The sequence below is a fragment of the Narcine bancroftii genome, chromosome 10 (genome assembly GCF_036971445.1).
Source record: "Narcine bancroftii isolate sNarBan1 chromosome 10, sNarBan1.hap1, whole genome shotgun sequence".
Lineage (NCBI taxonomy): Eukaryota > Metazoa > Chordata > Chondrichthyes > Torpediniformes > Narcinidae > Narcine > Narcine bancroftii.
This window is the reverse complement of record NC_091478.1, coordinates 25504369-25527794: the sequence shown is the minus strand read 5'-3', so window position 1 is coordinate 25527794 and position 23426 is coordinate 25504369. Positions and strand designations below refer to the sequence as shown.

The window sequence follows — 23426 nt, the reverse complement described above, 5'->3', positions numbered from 1 at the left end:
AGTCCAAAGGGGACCGTAGCCAAAAGAATAAGGCTGAGGGTGGCTGGTTTAGAGCACTTTTAACTGCACATTTGAACTTCGCACCCAGAAGTGAAGGTTCTTTATCATAGAGTCGAGCAGTACAGAAACAGCCCCTTCAGCCAGAGTCTGCACTGATCATTTACACCAGTCCTACATTCAGAGTGGTACAGCATGGAAACAGGCCAGTTGGCCCACTACATTCACACTGACCAGTGAAGACCCATCCCCATGAATCCCATTTTCCTACATTAAGTTATGAGCAAAAGGAAGTGGACGCAGCCCAGGACATCACAGGCAAAACCCTCCCCACATCTCCAGGGAACACTTCTGTCAGAGAGCAGCAGCAATCATCAAGGATCCACACCACCCAGCACATGCTCTGTTCTCTCTGCTGCCACCAGGAAAGAGGCCTAGATGCTTCAAGACTCCCACCACCAAGTTCAGGAACAGCTGCTACCCCTCCACTATTCGACTCCTCAACAATAACCTCAATCAGGGACTCATTTAAGGACTCTTACTTGTGCACTTTATTCATTTTTTAAATTCTCTCTATTGCAGTCAGATTTTAAAATCTGTTTACAGTTCTTTATTTGTTTATAGATTACACTGTGTACATTTTTTTGCACTACTGATGTGATATTTCTGCTTTGCCCACAGAAAAAGAATGTCAGGGTTGTATGTGATGTCGTGAATGTACTCTGACAATAAATCTGAAACCTTTTTAGCACTCATCTTGAACACTATCAGTGACTCCTTCCACCACTCAGTCAAGCAGTGTGTTCACAGTACTCTGAACCTTTATTACCTCTTCATCTATGTGCTCTGGTTTTACCTACCTCTGATAAGTTGGGAGGAGGAAAGGGGGTGTTGGGGCCTGCTCTATCTACACCTCAATTTCACAAACTTCAATCACATCCAATTGTAACATTCTCCTGGGAAGACAGTCTCATCCTCTTCGGATAACTGAGGCTCTGCTCTTCAAGCAATGTCCTGGTGAATGCCACCCTGCACCCTTGCCAGCAACAAAGCACTCCCACCAACCTCTGAAGTTTTGGGACCAGAACAGTTTGCACTACTATCGGAGGTCTGACCACAGTTGGAGCAGAACCTCCCTGCCCTGATGTTCAGCAACCTGCCTGAAGGCCAGTATCCCAGCCGCCTTCTTAACCACGTTATCTACCTGTGTTGTCACCTTCAAGGATCTTTTGATTTAAGCCACACAGCAAGGAACAGGCTTTATAGCCAAACGCGTTCTTGCCGACCAAATTGGCATTCTGGGAAATGAAATCCTGAATCTAGTTCACAACTTCAATTAACTTGAATCATGGGCAACATCTGATGGCAAATGTGAAATGGACATAAAAGCAAGAATAGCAATGGCAAGAACAGCATTTATAGAAATGAGAAGCATTCTAACAAACAAGAAACTAGCAATTGACATCCACCTTCGATCTCTCAGCGGTGACATTCTTCCTATACGGATGCCTGGCTGTGAATCATGGATCATTACAAATGCAACGAAAAAAAGAATAAATGTGGCAGAGATGTGGTTTCTCAGAAGAATGCTGTACATATCATTTATCGACAGGATAATAAACAAAGTTCTACAAAGAATGAAAACTTAACATTACTTAAAAGAATCAGAAAACATCAAAATTCTTTGGACACATCATGCAAAGAGATAGATTAGAACATTCAGTTACAACTGGAAAGTTGGAAGGAAAAAGTAGCAGAGGCAGACAGAATGAAAATGATAGATGGATTAACATCATAGTTAGAAATAGGGGAGGCAACAACTACAATTCAGAAAGTCAAAAGACCGTGATGGATGGAGAGACACACACAATCGCCCACGCCAAACAGCAAAGCACCTGAACAACGGGGGGGAAATATTTGCCTTCTCCCCAGGATGGACTTACCTCTTACTGAAGGAGGTTCTGGGTGGGCTCATTGCACCAGTTCAGTTGAGACGGAAAACTGGAGAGACAAGAACTTTAAATAATTGGTCTTTCTCGGTTGTTGATTCTATAAGTTGTTGGTAGAAGTCGTATCACTGTAAATACTTTCAGCAAACAAAGGCTGAAGGATGGGGAGACTCAACAGATCAGTGTCCGTGGAGAGAAAGTCAAAGTTTTAGGTCTCAGCTGCTGCCAGTCCCAGGAAGTCCCTCCACCCTCTCTTTATTTGCTCAAGACTCCAGTAGATTGAAATCATTGAAATACACATGGTTAAAGCTTTATAAGATACTGGTGAGACCCAACTCCGAGTACTGGGAGCAGTTTTGGGCTCCTCATTCAAGAAGGGGATGCGCTGATGTTGGAGAAGTTTCAGAGGAGGTTCACTAGAATGATTCCAGGAATGAAAGGATTAAGAGCATTTGTTTGATAGCTCTTGGCCTGTACTCATTGGAATTTAGGAGAATGAGAGGATCTAATTGAAACATTTAGATTGTTGAAAGGCATGGACAGAGTAGATGTAGAAAGGTTGTTTCCCATGGTGGGAGAGTCCAGGACAAGAGGTTTCAACTTTAGGGTGTGAAGGGCATCTGCTTAGAAGAGATGTGGAGGAATTTCTTCAGCCAGAAGGTATAGACTTTGATTAGCCAGAGCATCAAAGGTTATGGAGAGAAGGCCAGGCAGTGGGGTTGAGTGGGAAAATGGATCAGCTCATGATTGAATGGTGGGGCAGGCTCGATGGGCTGAATAGCCTATTTCTGCTCCTATGTCTTATGTACATATGCACCAAAATTCATTCTTGTTGCAGCCAAGCAGATATTTGTAAAGGAAAACTATGATAGTCAACTAATTGAATGACATTAAAACAGTCAATACATAAACTAGCTAATAAATATTCAGTGATCCTAGTGCAAATAAAGTGACTTACAATAGTGTAGATATAGTCCTTTTGTGATCTTGGAGCAGACCCTGATCAATGAAACAGGGGGAGGTTCACTGTTGGAAAGAAAGTGTTCTTGAATCTTGAGGTGCTGGTCCTAAACCTTATTTGTGTTCCACTAAAAAATCTTGTCTAGTGCCTACAAAATATCAGAGACTGAACAAAGCCTCTTCAAGGATCCATGCAAGCCCCAGGGACTGTGTGCCATGTGGGATCAAAGGTGGGAGTGGGCTTTGAAGAGTGAAGTTGAGAGAGTGGGACACACAAGAAATGGTGGCCTCACTTTGCTCTTTAAGTAATCGTTAATCAAGCTACAATCATATCATTCAGCCTTCTACAGATGGTCATTCACAGGGTTAGGCCATGGTTTGTGAGGACAGGAGATGGAAAGATTAGTTCTCTTTTCTCTCTCCTGTGTGATTGCAGTTCTGTTAGAAAAAGCCTTAACGGAGTAGGATTCTGCCACTTCCTTCGTCTGAGGGACTTTGTCTTTTGGTTTCACCTTTAGACAAACAACACTGTAAAAGGCCTTTCTGCCCCATGAATCTGTACCTTGAAATACACCCATTAACCTACAACCCCCATATGTTTTTGGAGGAAGGATGGAAACCGTAGGAAACCCACACAGACATGAGGAGAACATACAAACTCCTTGCAGCAGCACTGAATTTGAAACCGGATCGCTGGTGCTGTAATGGTCTTACACTATGTTCAGCTAGGTGGAGGGTATTCAAACCTGAGTCACTGGTGCTGTAATAGCGTGACACTACATTCAGGTGGGAGGGGGGGGTTAAAGGGGCAAGGGTGAAAGAGGGAGGGCAAGATAGAGAGAGGAAAGACAAAGTGATTGGGGTGAAAGAGAGAGGGGAGAGTGGGAGAGAGATATCTAACTGAAAAAATACATGCAATAACCTCTGATGGCAGCAATAACAAATTCATGTTCGAAGAGAGGGACGGCGGTGAGAGAAAGCAAAGTGTGAAAGTGAAAGGGAGGTATGAGAGCGAGAAAGTTTGAGAGGGAGAAAGTGAGGAGTTAGAGTGAGACCAACCCCTTCCCACCTTATCACACACACCGCTGTCTTTATCTTGTGAAGAGTTAGAGAGTGAGACCAACCCCTTCCCACCTTATCACACACACCACTGCCTTATCTTGTGTAAGATGAGGCAATTGAGTAGCCAACAAGTTGGAATGGATGGAGAACTGATGGAATCAGGGTTGGTGGAGAGAATGGTCAATAATAAACCGCTTCAAAGAGTAGGTTCTGCTATACATGCAATTTGGACATGTGAGAAAGTGGAAAAATTTTGGGAAGATCTAAATCAGGCATTAAATAAAATCACAAAAAGCAACATACCAAAAAATCCAGAGATCTTTCTTCTAAGTAATACAAGAACTAAAGAATTAGGCCTCAAACTGGATGAAGCGCAAAAAAGATTTATTATGATAGCCTTAGCTGTATCAAAAAAATGTATAATGTCAATCTGGAAATCAGAAGAGCCTGAGAGTACAGCATTGGTACATAGAAATGAATAAATGTATTCCATTGGAAAAAATAAAATACAATTTAAAAAATAAAGTCACATTATTCAAACAAATTTGGGAACCATACATAGAACACAACAGAGAGGGCTTGCCTCGGACCTCCACCCCATAAAATGATAGAATGGGAAGACGACGAATTGAACTGACTCAGTGTGTATAAGTAGATGACACAATTTTCTTGTTTATTTTCATTGTGTGATGACATTGTTTAATGGGTTAATTGCATTGTACATGTTGAACGTTTAATGGGTTGGATGGGGGGATGGGAAGGAGGGAGGGAAGGGGAGAAAAATGACACTGTGTATATTCAAGAAGGAAATGTTTGTGTGTATTTTGGTTATGGTTCATAATGTGAAAAATAAAAAATTTTTTTTAAAAAAAAAGAGGAGGTTCTGCTTCAGGATAACACCAATTCAAATACAACTCTCAGATTTTAAAGACTCACAGTAAGTGTATTAAAAAATGGTTATTATAAAAGCAGATATTTCCACAATATTTTTTCAAATTTTCAGTATTGTTCCTGTTGATTCATAGATACTAGCCAAAGGAACAGACTTGGTTGTGTGACAATTATTCAGAGTGTATTGCCAAATAAATCCATTGTTAAATGTAACCAACTATTCGGCAGGACACCAGGAATATTTCCTTTTTGGGGGGGGGGGGGGGGGCAGAATTTACGTTTCCTAAAGTAACAAGTGAAAAAAATACGAGTGCAATAACCTCTGACGGCAGCAATGACAATTATTCATGTTGGAATTTACTATTAGTGAAATGGTGACAGGTTGTGATTGAATGGAACTATCGATCTAGTGCATTTTATTGATTTTTTTGTTCTCCGTGTTGCAGTTTGTTTACATTCATTATCTTTTTACACTTTACACTGTGTAGTTTTTGTTTGCACGACCAATTAGTGGTAATTCTGCCTCACCCTCAGGAAAAAGAATTTCAGTGATGTATGTGATATCATGTATGTACTGACAATAAATCTGAATAAGGCCCAACTCATTTGCACAACTGAATTTTTCATCAATTATATTTTGGGGAAATGAACTGTTCCTTCTCTGATCTGAAAGCTAAATATTGGAATAGTTTTTGGATAAGCTGGGGGGAATATCCACCAGGCATTGCAATATCTTGATTTGCTGTGATTCCTTGACATTTCAACTCCAGGGTTGAGGTATCTCCAACTCTAGATATGAAGCAGCATCAGGACTTCATCTGGCTGGCAGTGAGAGGACCCCTCTTGGTCAGATCCTTCCAGTACAACAGGAACATCACTCACAATGCATGCTGTCTCTGAGATGAAGAATGCACATTCGCTGTGTGGAGAAGGATGCGAAAGTCCTTGTCACAGTTCAACCCCAGTGGCAATATGACAGAGGAAGGAATAAGCAAAACAGAAAATCTCAGAAAAAAAGACAGCGTTGGCTGGGGAAGTCCAGACCAACAAAAGGTGTTAGTTGCATATAAGGGGAGAAGTTAGAATTGATTTTGTCTGAGTGAAAAGAGACAAGGAAAATGGATAGACATAGCTTTTGGTGGGGGTGGGGTGGGAGAAGGGGCGACAGGGAAGAAATGAGGGGGCAGGTTAACGAAAGTGAGAGGTCGATATTAATGCCATCTGATTGGAGGGTGCCCAGTCTTAAGATGAGGTATTGTTCCTCCAATTTGTGGGTGGTCTCAGTCTGGAAGTGCACGAGACCACAGACAAACATGTCAGCAAGGGAATGGGATGTGGAATTGAAATGGATGGCCACTGGGAGATCCACACTATTGCATCAGACAGAGCCAAGGTACTCAACAAAGTAATCTTCTAGTCTGCACCCAGTCTCTGATGTAGAGACCACAACGGGAACATCAGATGCAGTAGGATGACCCCTGCAGATTCATAAGTGAAATGAACACTTTATATTGATTATTTTCTACTCTTATCTCATGGTGCATTGGGTTAACATAATTCATACTATTGTTGGTGTATCTTATGTTTGGCAGCAGTAAGTATTTGGGTGTTTCGTACTTACAGTAAACGGATACTTAACAGAACTAATTTATACAAGTCAAGCATACCATGTAATATGGAAACACATGGGTTGTCATTGGCAAGAACTCACCCGGTTGCTGGACAAACTTCACCAGTTTGCAGAGCCTTTCTCCAGTTCTTCAGTCCCTCTTCCGGACAGGTTTACCACAGGAAGACGATTTAATATGTAGCAGTTCTCCATTCATGACTAGCTGTTATAAACAATTGCCTGGATCAGCTGAATTATAAACTCGGTTTATCCATAGCCCTGTTGACCTTTGATCAATATGGATAGGCTCTCCAGTTTCAGTGAATTATTAACAATTTTTTTGCTGAAACACTAGATTAGTTGTCAAATATTTAGCCATTTTCTTTCCAATAGCTAACAGGCTTTTGAACCTCACCTTGTTACACTAATCTTGGGATTGCTCCCACATAAAAGGATGGTCTGCACCTGTAACACCACTTTTCTTTTTCTTGCACTGCATCAACTGAATATTTGTATCTATCTTTTGTATTTATTATTTCTTTTAATTTAATGTATACTAATGTCATTTTCTTATGAAGTACCTGTTCAGCTACAGCAAGTAAAAATTTTAGTGCATGTGCACATTGCAAATTATATACAACCATAAACTCATTATCATTTCATTAGATGTTGCCACTTGAATAGCTCCACACAAAAGTCCCAGAGAAACTCAGCAGGTCACACAGCATCCACAGGAAGTAAAAGGGAGTTGGTTTTTTTTGGTCTGAGTCCTTCCTGATGAGAATTTATAAAGGATGGGAAGAAACATTTCATCCATGGCTCCATTCAGTTAGCATAGTGAGAGCGCAAAGCTGTTACAGTGCCAACGACTGGGGCTCGAATCCAGTGCTGTCTGTAAGGAGTTTGCACGCTCTCCCCATGTCTGTGTGGATTTCCTCCAGGTGCTCTGGCTTCCTCCCACCGTTCAAACCCATATCAGGGTTGTAGGTTAATTGGGCGACATGCTCGTGGACTGATAGGGTCTATTACCGTGCTGCATGTCTGAAGTTCAAAAAGATGCCATAAATCAAATGCCTAATGGGTTAGTTTGAGATGCATGGAGCAAAACACAGTCTGCTGGAGGAACTCAGCAGATCGAGCAGCATCGGTGGGAGAAAAAGAACAGTCAACATTTTTGGCATGAACCTTTCATCAAGATATTGCTGGTTAGTTGTATGACCTTGAAAACAGACAAGTCCCAGGTCTTGATGTTTGTCATTTAAACATTTTGAAGATGGTGCCTTTAATTGTTGTGGCTGTCAGCTTTTAGGTTTCCACAGATTCTGGGACTGGAGGGTAGCTAGTGAGGACTCACTGGTGAAGAAAGGAGAGGGAGGAAAATGCGAATGACTGGCTTGCTAATGGTATGGAAATTGCTGGAATCTGAAATGAAAGATGTAATAACATCTTGAAAAGGGCATCAGTTAAGAGTTTTTTTTGAGGAGCAAGAAGAAAGCATGCAGAGGTGTGCAAGGAACTAGAATTAGGGCCAACTTTTCAAGGAATTCAAGAGGTAAAATGGTCAAGAACCCGCAGAACAAATAATGCGTACAATCATGAGTATCAACCAGAAACATCAACTCCATTCCTTCCTCCACAGAGACTGTCAGACCGGCTGAGTATTTCTAACATATCTGTTTCCATATGCCTGTAAATACTTGCTGGTGTGCTCTGGTCAGAGAAAGCAAATGATAATATATATTCTGCAAGAATATTGTAAAATACTATTTTTTTTTAAAATCATTCACAATGTACAATAAACATTTAAATGTACAATTATTGATTTTGGATCATGTTGCAGTAATTAAACTTTATAACATTTTTAGAAAAATGGTGAAATACTTTCCTCTTGAAATGTGGAACACCTCTATGTCAGGGGAATGGTTTCTGAATCCAATATGCCTTGGCTGAGAGCATGTTTTTCATGTGCAGTGGGAACAGTGTGATGAGTGATGATTTGCAACTTGAGAGGTGGACTGAAGCTTAAAACCAGATTGCAGAATAATATTCCGAAGCTACACCAATCAACCAAGAGTGACTGTAACCAGAATAGATCTACTGCATTTACAGTGGAAACTAAAAAATGTGGATTAGAAAATTGTATTGAAATATTTTCTCTTCACCAGCCACACTGAAAGGAGGAAACCTGGATAAATGTTGCATCAACTTCTAAGAGAGCATTCCCACGATCAGCTCAGTGCACGTGAATATCTTGTTCGTTGCCTCTTCATTCAAGATCACAGCAAGGAGCTCAATCAATCAATGATCACCACCTATGTTCAAACCAAACTCCATGTGCTGGCACGTCTTGCTTCACTTTGGGATCCTGCGGAGTTCATGGATCAACCACAGTGCCAGCGTGAGCAATGCTAGAGATCCTGACTGGTGCGTGGCTGCCAGAGATGTTGGGACGTAGAGGAGGAGGGTGCTGATTCCCAAGGCAGCCTAAAACAGGGTCAGATAGAACACTTACACATTTCAATGCAATTTCAGTGTGCAAAACCCAACAAGTTGGCCATGACATGTCTCCAGAACCAACCTTAAACCACGTCCTGTCATTGTGGAACCATAAAACATTACAATACAGAAACAGGCCCATCTAGTTCGTGCCAAACAATTATTCTGCCGAGCCCCACTGAACTGCACCCAGACCTTATCCCTCCATACCCCTCCCATCCACGCACCTGTCCAAATTTCTCTCAAATGTTGAAATTGAACCCACATCATCTGCCTTCGCTGGCAGCTCATTTCAAACTTCCACCATTCTGAGTGAAGAAGTTCCCCCTAATGTTCCCCTTAAACATTTCACCTTTCACCCTTAATCCACATCCTCCAGTTCTTCTCTCAGGGGAAAAAGTCTGCTTTTATTTCTCTATCTATATCTCTCATAATTATGTATATTATCATCAAATCTCCCCTCATTCTCCAACGCTCCAGAGAATAATGCCCAAACCTGTTCAAATGCTCCCTGCAACTCAGCTGCTCATGTCCCAGCAACATTCTTGTAAATCTTCTCTGCACTCTTTCAATCTTATTGATATCTTTCCTCTAGATAGGTGGCCAAAATGGCACATAATACTCCAAATTTGGCGTCACCAACATCTTATACAACTTCTTCGCTATTCACTACACCACCAATCTTGGAATCATCTGCAAATTTGTTGATCCAATTTTATCACATCATCCATATCATTGATATTGATCAGCCATTCTCAACCTTTTTACAATAATGCCCGACCTCCCCCCCACCAAAGAAAACCAGGTCTCTGCACCAAGTTTATGGGGCCCCTTTCCTGTGAAGCAGTCACACTTTTTTCCCCCCTGTACTTCTCCTCGACTGATTACATAAAAAAAACAAAGAATATTTATGAGGTGAAAAGAAAACAAGGCTTTTATTTAAATGTGCTGTCCCCTCCCCCCCCACCATTGAGAATGGCTGATATAGATGACAAAGGACCCAGCACCAATGTACATGTGTTTGACAATAAATCCTCATACCTCTCCATCACAAGATCAATTTCTAGCCAGAAGCTGGGCCTCACCTCACTGCAACCCTACACTCTATTGTGTACTGCTGTATGCATGTTAGAAATGACTTGCTGGTCTGCTTGAGGAATAAATCATGTACAATTTGACAATGAAGATTTTTTTTTTTTTTTTTAAAATGGGAATTCTCATCAATAGCCCCTTCCTGAAGGCCCTGAGGCCAAATGAAGCCCTAAGATGTCACTCCAGAGAAAACATGGGGAGACTACAGGAGAGGGGCTAACATGACTCTCCACCCATTCCTGAAAATACATTGTCCATCATTTTATATCGGCATGGTTCATTAGTTCATCTGGTTATGGAATTTACAAACTGGCTCCACCCTGATTTCTTTATCCACATCCCTGCCACCTTCTGGTCTCAGCTCTCATTAACCATAGAGGCTGGTGAGTGACACGTCACAAGAACTTTAAAAGATTGAAATACACTCAGTACCTGCATGTAAACCATGGCCAGCAGTGATGACAGAGCCACTCTAGTTCTCCTGGACAATGGCATCCTGCGGGAAACTGCATAGAGGATGGTCACTGTTGTCATTGAGGCAATACCCTGGAAATAGAGGGCAGTAATTACAGAATTAGGGCAAGATCAGCCCCAAATTGTCTCTCTACAGTGCAGTAACAAATTCAAGTGAATGATCCCAGCAAAATAAATCCAAGCAATTGAAATCCAAGCTCATTATGACTACCTACTGAGTTGAAAAAGCTGCCCCTCAAGTCCCTCTTAAATCTCTCCCTCTAAATCTTTGCACCCCAGTTTTAGATTCCCCCTACTCTGGGAAAAGTACCTCATCTATGCCCCTCATGATTTTATACACCTGTATGGTCACCTTTCAGATTCCTACACTCCAGGAAAAAAGGTCCCAACATTTAGGTTGACATTGTTAGTGCAACTCTGTAACAATGTTAGCAACCCAGGTTCGAATCTTGCGCTGTCTGTAAGGAGTTTGTACATTCTCTCTCTGTGTCTGTGTAGGTTTCCTCCCACCTTTTAAAACATACAGGGTTGTAGGTTGATTGAGGTATTTGGGTGGCACAAGCTAGTGGGTCTGAAGGGGCTGTTATCATGCTATAAAAATGAAATTAAATATTTAGTGTATTTATAATCCAAGCCCTTCAGACCCAGTAACATCAACATGAAACTCAATGTCATTTCAACAATTACTTCAATTGTGCATGACACATGAGGCTTGATGATCTAGATACAAGACAAGCTCTTCTTCTCGGACTCAGATCAATTACAGGAGGGGTCAATTTGTGCTGCCTGATGAGGGCCCAAATTCTAATGCAAAAATTTCAATAAACACTAGGGAGCAAAGTGTAAAAAGAATTTAACTCCTTTTGGAAATAGTTACCAGGATTCTGTGATCAAACTGAACAGTGGTTGGATTTTCAAAGAAGTTTCGGAGAGTTGGGGAAAAGGCCAGAAGGTCATCAGGTATCCAACGCTCTCCCATTTTGGGAAAAGAGTTGTAAACAAGTCCGGCATCCAATCCAGCAACAAAAGCCCCTGCAGAAAGACAAAAGACAAATATTAACCACAGATGGACTTCAATATTCAGGAATTAATTCCGTTTGGGGGAAAAAAACTATATCTGCTGGAGGCACTCAGCATTGATGTTAATGTCTCAGGTTGATGATTTTCCATTCGATCCATGGACAGAAAGATCATCAACTTGAAACATTAGCTCTGTTTCTCCCTTCACAGATGCTGCCTGACCAGCTGAGTATTTCCATCATTGTTTTTATTTTGTTGCTTTCACTCAAGTTCCAGTAAACCTAGTTATCCAGATTATTTGACTAATTCATAATTCAAGATTGCTGTATATTTATAATAATGAAATGCTGGAGGAACTCAGCAGGTCTCACAGCATCCATAAGAGGTCACCAGTGTCCATATATCACCGACATTCCAAGCCAGAGTCTTTCTTAAAGGTATAAATAAAAACCAGGCAAGCCCCTGAATTAAAAGGCTCTTTGGCTTGGCTTCGCGTTCGAAGATTTATGGAGGGGTATGTCCACATCTGCTCCAGGCTCGTTGGTGACTGACAAGTCCGATGCGGGACGGGCAGGTACAGTTGCAGCGGTTGCAAGGGAAAATTGGTGGGTTGGGGTTGGGTTTTTCCTCCTTTGTCTTTTGTCAGTGAGGTGGGCTCCGCAGTCTTCTTCAAAGGAGGTTGCTGCCCGCCGAACTGTGAGGTGCCAAGATGCACGGTTGGAGGCGATATCAGCCCACTGGCGGTGGTCAATGTGGCAAAAGATAAGAATCGATTGGGGGCACAGAAACCCAGGTTCAATCCTGATGCGGAGTCTGCACGTGCTTGTTCTGTATAGGTTTTCTCCAGGGGCTCTGATCTCATTCCATACCTAATGTGGTTCAGATTTGTTCATTAATTGGCCACTGTAAATTGTGAAGGTGAATGGTAGGAGTGTGGGAAGAATGAAATGGTATCACTAGAGGATGAGTGCCAGTAAGTGCTTAATGGTTGACATGGACTCCGGGTTGAAGCCCTGTGTTTGTGCTGCCTGACTCTACGAGAAACAAAATAAACAAGACCCCAAGATTGGTAAAATTGGGGGGGGGGGGGGGGAGATACATGCCCTTGCCTCACTGTGAATAGGACCAAAGAGCACCTTACACAATGAGGATGGGACAGGCAAGAAACAGGTCATAAAGTCAGTGGTTATCATCACAAGGGGTGGCAAAGATCAGAGCTTCAGCATTATTTCAACAAGGGAGGCACTCCCACACCAACCTCTACAGAACCATAACAGCAGGCTCAGCATCTACTGCCAATCTTGTCATCCACAGATTGTGGCTCCATTAGGACCCTGCCTCTTCACCCATTTTACACCTACCGATTGTAGTTTCCAAATCCTTTCCACACATTCAATTTAGGGTGATTTTTGACCTATTTTAATAGCAGACCACAAGACCAACCCAAGGTGTGTCTTCTGGTGTCACCCAAACAGCCAGCCTTTTACCTGAGTTTACTTGAGATGGGTGGCACGGTTAGTGTTGCAGTTAATACAACAATGTTACAGTGTCAGCAATCAGGACTGGGGTTCAAATCCCATTTTGTCTATAAGGAGTGTGTATGTTCTCCCCATGTCTGTTTCCTCCAACCATTCAAAACATATCAGGGGTTGTAGGTCAATTGGGTGTAATTGGGTGGCACGGGCTCATGGGCTGAAATGGTCTGTTACCATGCTGCATGTCTAAATTTTTAAAAAATCAAGGCAGTTTGCAGACCCTGTGATTGTGGTTTAATACACAAAAAGTGCTGGAGAAACTCAGCGAGTCAGAATCGCACCTACCCTTGTGATGGCAGAAAATGCTTCATTTGCGCCTGCACCTCTTCCCACATCACCTTCCGGGGCCACAAACATTCTTTCCAATGTGAAGCAACACTTCACTGTGAATCTATGGAGGTCACTATTGCATCCAGTGCTCCCATTGAGCCTCCTCTACATCAGGGAGACTGGACACAGATAGGGAGATCAACTCGGTGAGAACCTTCACTCTGTCTGCTGCAATAATGGGGACATCCCAGTGGCCAACCATTTCAATACGATGTCCCATTCCCATAACCGATATGTCTGTTCATGGCCTCATGCACAGCCAAACTGAGGCAGCTCACAAATTGGAGGAACAACACGTAATATTCCGTCTGGGCACTCTCCAGCCAGATGGCATTGATATCGATTTCTTCCGTTTCTGTTAGGCCCCTCCCCCTCTGCCTCCTTTCCCTTTCCCAATCCCTCTGCCTCCTTTCCCTTTCCCAATCCCTCTGCCTCCTTTCCCTTTCCCAATCCCTCTGCCTCCTTTCCCTTTCCCAATCCCTCTGCCTCCTTTCCCTTTCCCAATCCCTCTGCCTCCTTTCCCTTTCCCAATCCCTCTGCCTCCTTTCCCTTTCCCAATCCCTCTGCCTCCTTTCCCTTTCCCAATCCCTCTGCCTCCTTTCCCTTTCCCAATCCCTCTGCCTCCTTTCCCAATCCCTCTGCCTCCTTTCCCAATCCCTCTGCCTCCTTTCCCAATCCCTCTGCCTCCTTTCCCAATCCCTCTGCCTCCTTTCCCAATCCCTCTGCCTCCTTTCCCAATCCCTCTGCCTCCTTTCCCAATCCCTCTGCCTCCTTTCCCAATCCCTCTGCCTCCTTTCCCAATCCCTCTGCCTCCTTTCCCAATCCCTCTGCCTCCTTTCCCAATCCCTCTGCCTCCTTTCCCAATCCCTCTGCCTCCTTTCCCAATCCCTCTGCCTCCTTTCCCAATCCCTCTGCCTCCTTTCCCAATCCCTCTGCCTCCTTTCCCAATCCCTCTGCCTCCTTTCCCAATCCCTCTGCCTCCTTTCCCAATCCCTCTGCCTCCTTTCCCTTTCCCAATCCCTCTGCCTCCTTTCCCTTTCCCAATCCCTCTGCCTCCTTTCCCTTTCCCAATCCCTCTGCCTCCTTTCCCTTTCCCAATCCCTCTGCCTCCTTTCCCTTTCCCAATCCCTCTGCCTCCTTTCCCTTTCCCAATCCCTCTGCCTCCTTTCCCTTTCCCAATCCCTCTGCCTCCTTTCCCTTTCCCAATCCCTCTGCCTCCTTTCCCTTTCCCAATCCCTCTGCCTCCTTTCCCTTTCCCAATCCCTCTGCCTCCTTTCCCTTTCCCAATCCCTCTGCCTCCTTTCCCAATCCCTCTGCCTCCTTTCCCAATCCCTCTGCCTCCTTTCCCAATCCCTCTGCCTCCTTTCCCAATCCCTCTGCCTCCTTTCCCAATCCCTCTGCCTCCTTTCCCAATCCCTCTGCCTCCTTTCCCAATCCCTCTGCCTCCTTTCCCAATCCCTCTGCCTCCTTTCCCAATCCCTCTGCCTCCTTTCCCAATCCCTCTGCCTCCTTTCCCAATCCCTCTGCCTCCTTTCCCAATCCCTCTGCCTCCTTTCCCAATCCCTCTGCCTCCTTTCCCAATCCCTCTGCCTCCTTTCCCTTTCCAATCCCTCTGCCTCCTTTCCCTTTCCCAATCCCTCTGCCTCCTTTCCCTTTCCCAATCCCTCTGCCTCCTTTCCCTTTCCCAATCCCTCTGCCTCCTTTCCCTTTCCCAATCCCTCTGCCTCCTTTCCCTTTCCCAATCCCTCTGCCTCCTTTCCCTTTCCCAATCCCTCTGCCTCCTTTCCCTTTCCCAATCCCTCTGCCTCCTTTCCCTTTCCCAATCCCTCTGCCTCCTTTCCCTTTCCCAATCCCTCTGCCTCCTTTCCCTTTCCCAATCCCTCTGCCTCCTTTCCCTTTCCCAATCCCTCTGCCTCCTTTCCCTTTCCCAATCCCTCTGCCTCCTTTCCCTTTCCCAATCCCTCTGCCTCCTTTCCCTTTCCCAATCCCTCTGCCTCCTTTCCCTTTCCCAATCCCTCTGCCTCCTTTCCCTTTCCCAATCCCTCTGCCTCCTTTCCCTTTCCCAATCCCTCTGCCTCCTTTCCCTTTCCCAATCCCTCTGCCTCCTTTCCCTTTCCCAATCCCTCTGCCTCCTTTCCCTTTCCCAATCCCTCTGCCTCCTTTCCCTTTCCCAATCCCTCTGCCTCCTTTCCCTTTCCCAATCCCTCTGCCTCCTTTCCCTTTCCCAATCCCTCTGCCTCCTTTCCCTTTCCCAATCCCTCTGCCTCCTTTCCCTTTCCCAATCCCTCTGCCTCCTTTCCCTTTCCCAATCCCTCTGCCTCCTTTCCCTTTCCCAATCCCTCTGCCTCCTTTCCCTTTCCCAATCCCTCTGCCTCCTTTCCCTTTCCCAATCCCTCTGCCTCCTTTCCCTTTCCCAATCCCTCTGCCTCCTTTCCCTTTCCCAATCCCTCTGCCTCCTTTCCCTTTCCCAATCCCTCTGCCTCCTTTCCCTTTCCCAATCCCTCTGCCTCCTTTCCCTTTCCCAATCCCTCTGCCACCTTTCCCTTTCCCAATCCCTCTGCCTCCTTTCCCTTTCCCAATCCCTCTGCCACCTTTCCCTTTCCCAATCCCTCTGCCTCCTTTCCCAATCCCTCTGCCTCCTTTCCCAATCCCTCTGCCTCCTTTCCCAATCCCTCTGCCTCCTTTCCCAATCCCTCTGCCTCCTTTCCCAATCCCTCTGCCTCCTTTCCCAATCCCTCTGCCTCCTTTCCCAATCCCTCTGCCTCCTTTCCCAATCCCTCTGCCTCCTTTCCCAATCCCTCTGCCTCCTTTCCCAATCCCTCTGCCTCCTTTCCCAATCCCTCTGCCTCCTTTCCCAATCCCTCTGCCTCCTTTCCCAATCCCTCTGCCTCCTTTCCCAATCCCTCTGCCTCCTTTCCCAATCCCTCTGCCTCCTTTCCCAATCCCTCTGCCTCCTTTCCCAATCCCTCTGCCTCCTTTCCCAATCCCTCTGCCTCCTTTCCCAATCCCTCTGCCTCCTTTCCCAATCCCTCTGCCTCCTTTCCCAATCCCTCTGCCTCCTTTCCCAATCCCTCTGCCTCCTTTCCCAATCCCTCTGCCTCCTTTCCCAATCCCTCTGCCTCCTTTCCCAATCCCTCTGCCTCCTTTCCCTTTCCCAATCCCTCTGCCTCCTTTCCCTTTCCCAATCCCTCTGCCTCCTTTCCCTTTCCCAATCCCTCTGCCTCCTTTCCCTTTCCCAATCCCTCTGCCTCCTTTCCCTTTCCCAATCCCTCTGCCTCCTTTCCCTTTCCCAATCCCTCTGCCTCCTTTCCCTTTCCCAATCCCTCTGCCTCCTTTCCCTTTCCCAATCCCTCTGCCTCCTTTCCCTTTCCCAATCCCTCTGCCTCCTTTCCCTTTCCCAATCCCTCTGCCTCCTTTCCCTTTCCCAATCCCTCTGCCTCCTTTCCCTTTCCCAATCCCTCTGCCTCCTTTCCCTTTCCCAATCCCTCTGCCTCCTTTCCCTTTCCCAATCCCTCTGCCTCCTTTCCCTTTCCCAATCCCTCTGCCTCCTTTCCCTTTCCCAATCCCTCTGCCTCCTTTCCCTTTCCCAATCCCTCTGCCTCCTTTCCCTTTCCCAATCCCTCTGCCTCCTTTCCCTTTCCCAATCCCTCTGCCTCCTTTCCCTTTCCCAATCCCTCTGCCTCCTTTCCCTTTCCCAATCCCTCTGCCTCCTTTCCCTTTCCCAATCCCTCTGCCTCCTTTCCCTTTCCCAATCCCTCTGCCTCCTTTCCCTTTCCCAATCCCTCTGCCTCCTTTCCCTTTCCCAATCCCTCTGCCTCCTTTCCCTTTCCCAATCCCTCTGCCTCCTTTCCCTTTCCCAATCCCTCTGCCTCCTTTCCTCGAGCTCCTTACCCTTTCTCTCTCCAACCAGAGAGCTATTACCCCCCCCCCCACCATCACTTCCCAGCTTTTCTTTTCTCAATCCTCCCACCCACATCCACCCATGACCTCTTGTCAAAGGGCTGTGCTTTCCTTTCCTCCCCCCCCACTCCTTCCCTGCCTGTTTTTTGCTCATACCTTGAGGAAAAGCTCAGGTTATGAATCCTTTCCATAAAGATTGCTATGTGCCCTGATGAGTTTCTCCAGCACTTTTGTGTATCAAACTTTTACCTGAAAGTGCAGTTATAAAAACCAGTCCTCCAGTCCCATGGGCAAATCTCCGGAACAGCATCATCTGACGGGTATTTGGCATCTATGGCAAGAGACAAACCTCATTAAAAAAAATAAAAGTTTATGCAAAAAACTGTGGCAAATCCCAGCATCTAAATCCTGCCCATTACTCAGAGATGAGATTCAATGGAAATGCCATGGAGGTAGAACACAGGAACAGGCCACTTGGCCCAAGAGGTCTGCACCAAACAGGATGCCCAAATCAAAATCTCTGTTGCTTATACAAGATCGATATCCCTGCATATTCACTTGTCTAGCTAGAAGCCTCTTCAATTTAACTAATGCACCTGCTTCCAACACTACTCCTGGCAACCCATTCCAGGCACCCACAACTCTATGCAAGCATAACATGCCCCACACATCTCCACTTAAACCCCTCACTTTAAGCAACTGACCTTAAATATTTGACATCTTTACCTTGAGGAAAAAAAAATGATTCTGACCCTGTTAATGCTGCTCATAAACCTCTATCTGGTCGCCCCTCCGCCTCTCACACTGGAGAGAAAACAACCCATGTTTGACCAACCTCTCCCCAAATTTCATACCTTCTAATCTAGGCAGCATTCTGGTAAATCTCAAATTCTATCCCAAAGTTCCCTGTCCAATAGCTTCACTACCCCTGATGTGAGATTGAGCTGAAACATTGACAGAACAATTCTGCAGAATCCTTATTCTCATTCTTCCCAACTCTGGACCACCCATTTGTTGATTATGACTCCCTTAGTTTCTGGGCACCCTTCCCTGTGAAGGTGTCGTTTAAATTTAATTTAAAAATTCGGCCCACGAGTCCATGCTGCCGAATTACACCCAATTAACTTACAGCCCCAGTACGTTTTGAACAGTGGGAGGAAACTTGAGCCCCAGGGGAATACCCTTGCAGGCAGGCGAAGAATGAACAAGCTCCTTTCAGACAACATGGTATTCGTACCCTCGTCCTGATCACTGACACGTTGAACTAAACATTCCGCCCCAGTGGTTTCCTCCGTACTTCTCTCCTATCAACTACAAAAAAACCAAAAATTTTTTTTATGATTTTAGTCCGTGCTCCACCCCCCCCCCCCCCCACCAAGAACGGCTGCTCCAAAATGATGTACATCCAGTCTTTTTAATGTCTTCACCACCCCAGAGATTAAACTGGACAAACTCTGCTGCAAAAGCATCCTCTCTTAGGGAGGGATAGGGATCACAATAGAACAGAAAACTGTCCCACACCTCCAGTGTTCAATGCTGATCTCAGGTGCTTTCTGTGTGGAGTTTGCATGTTCTTCCTGTGGCAATGTTTCCTCTAGGTGCTCTGAATTCCTCCCACAACTTCAGACGTGCAGTTTGGCAGCGGCTGTAAATTACCCCTAGAGAATGTGAGTGGTAGAGAGTTACTGGTAGGTGAGTTAATGGACTGAAGGAAAATATGTGGTGGAAATGGAATGGAACAGATTGCTCCAAGAGTTGACATAGAGTCGATGGGCTGAATGGCTGAATAGTGCAAGAGAAATATGCAAATTCCAGGAGCAGTTCCTGTCTGGCCCCGATTTTGCTTTTGTACTGAAATCTTATTGGAAGAAAGGCCAACGGAATAAGGATTACCTTTCTACTTCCTGTACCTGCATGTTAACACTATTATAGCCCAATGCTATTGCAGCTCCAGTGACCCAGGTTCAAACCCACCACTGTAAGAAGTGTGTACGTTCTACCCATGACCTGAGTGGGTTTTCTCTAAGTGCTCTTGTTTCCTCCTATCTTTCAAAAATGTGCGGGGTTGGTAAGTTAATTGGGCAGCTCAGCTTTCATGGACTGGAATACCGTTGTATATTGTTAAAATTAAAAAGAAAAATCATTGATACAAGTACCAGGATACCCAGGTCCTTCTGAACATTCAGAATTCTCAATTTAACATGGGAAATTACATGCCTATTACTGCACAGGAGACCATCCAGTCCTTTGGGTTCATGCGAGCTCCCAGCAGGGTAAATCTCCTCAGTCCCATACCTCTGTGGACCAGCAATTTACTTTCTCCCATATTCCCGTGAACTCTTTTGTGGTTCTTCTATCATTTGTCTACAATAATTTATCAACCAGCATATTTTAGGAATGTGGAGAATACTGGAACATCTGGATACAGGCATACGCGTGCAGGCAGGATGACACACGGTGGAGTGCACATGGAAAGCATGTGAAATCAGGATCAAGCAAGGTCCCTGCAGCTGCGAGGTACCAACTGCACGTCTGAAAGCAATACCCACCATCACTTTCATAGGGTTTTTAAATTAAATGACATAAAGCACAGTTACAGGCCTTTTCGGCCATCGAGCCCATGCCACCCAATTAACCCTCAACCCCCGTACATTTTGAACGGTGGGAGAGGAAACCAGAGCCCCTGGGGAAACCCCATGCAGACAAGGGGAGAGCGTACAAACTCCCTACAAACAGCGCAAGATTTGAACCCTTGTCCCAATCATTAGCGCTGTTAACAGGATTGTACTAACCATTACACTAACCATGCTGCCCATTTTACAGCACAGAAATAGGTCCTTTAGACCATGCTGACCATACCTCCTTACCCATCTCAGCCCATATTCCTCCAGACCTACCCCATTTGTGTATCTATCTAAAAGTCTTAAACATTACAATTGTTGCCTCTTCTACCACTTCCTCCGGCAGCTCGTTCCACATCCCACCACCCTCTATGTGAAAAAAAGATGACTCTCACAGGCCCTCTAGTTTTAGATATATCAACCCTGAGTAGAAGACAGACTTGAACCTCTACAAGTTCACCCTTCAACCTCCTATGTTTCAGGTAAAAATGTCCTGGTGTCTCCTTTTAATACAAACCTTCCAGTCTTGGTAAAATCCTCATGAACCTTTTCTACACTCTTTTCATCTTAACAACATCCATCTTGTAGCTCGATGAACGAAAATCAGTGGTGTACAATATTAAATTGCCCTTGGCAATAAAACTAAAAAACTGAAAATAAATGGTACACATGTTTGGCTTTACTTGCTTGCTCTAAAGATCTTAGTATTTCATTTCAAATCTTTAACTGATAAAGCAGTACCCTCTGTGATACCTTGCAAGGGGGCAGGAGGAGGGAGAGGCCAGTCCAAAGGCTGGTACAATACAGCACCAATGCTGATCCAAGGTGTGCGGCCAGGCGGTACTGGCTGACCCGGGGAATATCGTGGGAATCTTCCTTCTCTTCCAAGCCACTCTTCACCATGAACCAGCCAAGCAAACCCTGGAGAGCAATAAAGTGAGATGATAAATTTCTTACACAAGATAGTACATTTCTACATGTAAAGGCATGGAATGAACAGAACAAGCTGGTTATCTCTTCAAATAAGGTTTAAATTTTGTCAATATTCTTTTTCTCAATGCACCATTCATTTTTTTACCTCAAATAAAACCCGTTCTCTCCATGGGTTCACATCAGGGATACAGCCAACATCATGAAGGGACCACATCACCTTGGCAATGTGCTACTGCTTTTGGGCAGAAGGTACAGAAACCTGAACTCCAGCACCTCTTGGATCAAGAATAGTTTATTTCCAACAGCAATCAAGCTCTTGGTGCTCCTGCACCATCTGAACCAAAGCACAACTGCAAAGTCACTCAAGATCTACCTGCACCACTGACAAAATAATTTTTTTGCCAAATCACTGTGAATATTTCTTTCTCTTCTTGTATATTTATTATTTATGTGGTGCCTTAATTATAATTTGTTGTGTGTTTTACATAATTGGGAAGGTGCATCAAGTACAATCTGTGCATTGTACTTAAGTATTTATAAATAAACTGTTATTCATTCTGCTCTATTTGAATGGGCAGTTTATTCCTCCCCATTTTCTGATCAATGTTAATTCCACCCTTGATCCAGAGGACAAAGCCATTTTGATACATTATTTTAGTAAATGAAATAAACAACCGGCTTTTAAGCACTTTATCGATATATTGAGATATTATATCACCATCATATCAAATTATGTTTTTTTTAAAAAAAAGGGAATGATATGTTTTTTTTAAAAAAAAGGGAATGATAACCCTTTCATTCCCAGAATCGTCCTTTGAATCTCCTCTGAACCCTCTCAAGTGTCAATGCACCCTTTCATAAATGAGGAGCCCAAAAGAGAAAGAAGCAGAGAGTCACTGAATGTCGTGGATTTGCCTCCAACAATTCCACAGCCTCTGCAGCTGCACTAACTCCTCTTTGATTCATAAGCAACCCGAGCTCCAGATCCCAACCTCCGACACAATCCAGAGGCCTTCAGTGGCCGAGGCCCTTTGGGAGCTCTTCTTGCCCTCAGCACCCTCTTGAATACAGGCTCTGTTACAGAGTTCCCATGAGCCCGTCTCCAGCAACCCGTTTGGGTCCTTCAACTGTAAGCGTATGTGGATCCCACAGCCACTGTGCCTTTCGCTGTTCCTCTGCTACAGGGGGAAGGGGGTGGTGGTGGAGGGGTGTGGTCCCTGTTTTCAGTGCCCTCGGTCAGCCCATTGCTCCCCCAGAGTCCACAACTGCCGAACGTAGGCACCCCAATCTTGAGCACAGGCCCCACAGTTGCAAGATTTTACTTAAAACACCATCTGCTTCTTTAACAGGCTGTTTAAAGCCTGTTCGGAACCACTAACATTAGGACCTGGTAGAGCTGTGTCTCTGCCCTCCTGGGTCTGCACCAGCGGCAGTGCTGCGATTATAGCAGCTCTGGTAGCACTGACATTTTTTTGTTGTTGCTTACATCCAGTACCTGGGAATTGGTCAGAAGCTGGCTGCTTCAACACTCACCTGAAAGCACACAAACCCACAGAGGCCTGCCACCTGCAGTTTCAAGTTCCTTGAGAACCACCCCTTCCTCCAGAAGTAGACAGCAGGCAGGATGTAGGCCAACCCCACAGCCCGACCCCACATCCGGTGGGAATACTCCATGTACCAAATAAACTTGAACTCATTCAGAGTCATGTCATGGTTTAAGCTGTGGAAATAAAAACAGACAAGTAGCATAGATCAGTACAGAGAATGAGCATCATACCATATATTCTTGTGTAATAGTCAATCCCATTGAAATATAAGACCCCCCCCACCCCCACCCTCCATTTTAGCCCAAAATCGCACGTTTTCCGTATAATCTGTGTAAAAGTCGACCCACCTATTTTTTGGCCTCAACTGCCTACCCATCCAAACATCTGATCCCCGACCACAAATCCTTGCTCCAGGTACCCCAACTGCTGATCCTTGCCTTGGCCGCCTGCTCACCTGAGCTCCCGTCCATCCGAGCTCCCAGTGCCCTGTCTGTCCACCCATCCAAGCTCCTTATGCCCCGACAGCAAACCCTTGCCTCAGCCACCTGCCCATCTGAGTTTCCAACGCCCTGTCTGCCCTCCCATATGAGCTCCTGACGCCCTGACCACCCACCAACACCTCAGCAGCAGACTCTTTCCTAGGCCCTGGCCACCTGCCCATCCTAGCTCCTGATGCCCTGAACATGAACTTACCGTCCAAGCTCCTAATGCCTGGAATGATGCAGATACTTACCACAGTCAAAGGTAGTATCCCCAAATTTGACCCGAAAAATTGGTTCCAAAACTCAATCACTAACACGATTATATACAGTAATTTTGAGCAAATTTTATCCTTTCAAAAATATGTCCTATGTTAAAGTCAACCCCCCCCCCCCCCCAATTTGACATGAAAAATTGGTCCAAAACATTCGACTGTTAGACGATTTGACTCATAACCATTTTACTAGTGGAATCTACACAGAGCCTTTTCTAGAGAATATTTTAGAAGCATTATTGAAAGTGTTATTAAT

General features: G+C 44.9%; 2 protein-coding genes across 7 annotated transcripts in view; both read right to left on the bottom strand.

The window, feature by feature from the left end:
- Window positions 1-6661, bottom strand: part of LOC138744320 (lactosylceramide alpha-2,3-sialyltransferase-like) — a 29314-nt gene extending 22653 nt beyond the window's left edge. For 2 of the 3 annotated variants that reach the window (XM_069900257.1, XM_069900259.1), the window contains exons 1-2: window positions 6571-6661; window positions 1941-1998 (exon numbers count right to left, since the gene is read on the bottom strand). In XM_069900257.1, coding sequence (XP_069756358.1) covers window positions 1941-1972 — 32 coding nt within the window. In that variant the 5' untranslated portion in view covers window positions 1973-1998; window positions 6571-6661. Of the gene's footprint in view, window positions 1-1940; window positions 1999-2904; window positions 2973-6570 lie in introns of those variants that run through there. The other variant, XM_069900258.1, reaches the window with a different exon arrangement.
- The window catches only part of cox15 (cytochrome c oxidase assembly homolog 15 (yeast)), a 27967-nt gene continuing 11149 nt past the window's right edge, over window positions 6609-23426 (bottom strand). Inside the window, exons 4-9 of one of the 4 annotated variants that reach the window (XM_069900254.1) lie at window positions 22403-22589; window positions 20690-20857; window positions 17565-17646; window positions 11408-11562; window positions 10489-10602; window positions 6609-6691 (exon numbers count right to left, since the gene is read on the bottom strand). In XM_069900254.1, coding sequence (XP_069756355.1) covers window positions 6620-6691; window positions 10489-10602; window positions 11408-11562; window positions 17565-17646; window positions 20690-20857; window positions 22403-22589 — 778 coding nt within the window. In that variant the 3' untranslated portion in view covers window positions 6609-6619. Of the gene's footprint in view, window positions 6692-8289; window positions 8953-10488; window positions 10603-11407; window positions 11563-17564; window positions 17647-20689; window positions 20858-22402; window positions 22590-23426 lie in introns of those variants that run through there. The other 3 variants (XM_069900253.1, XM_069900255.1, XM_069900256.1) reach the window with 3 other exon arrangements.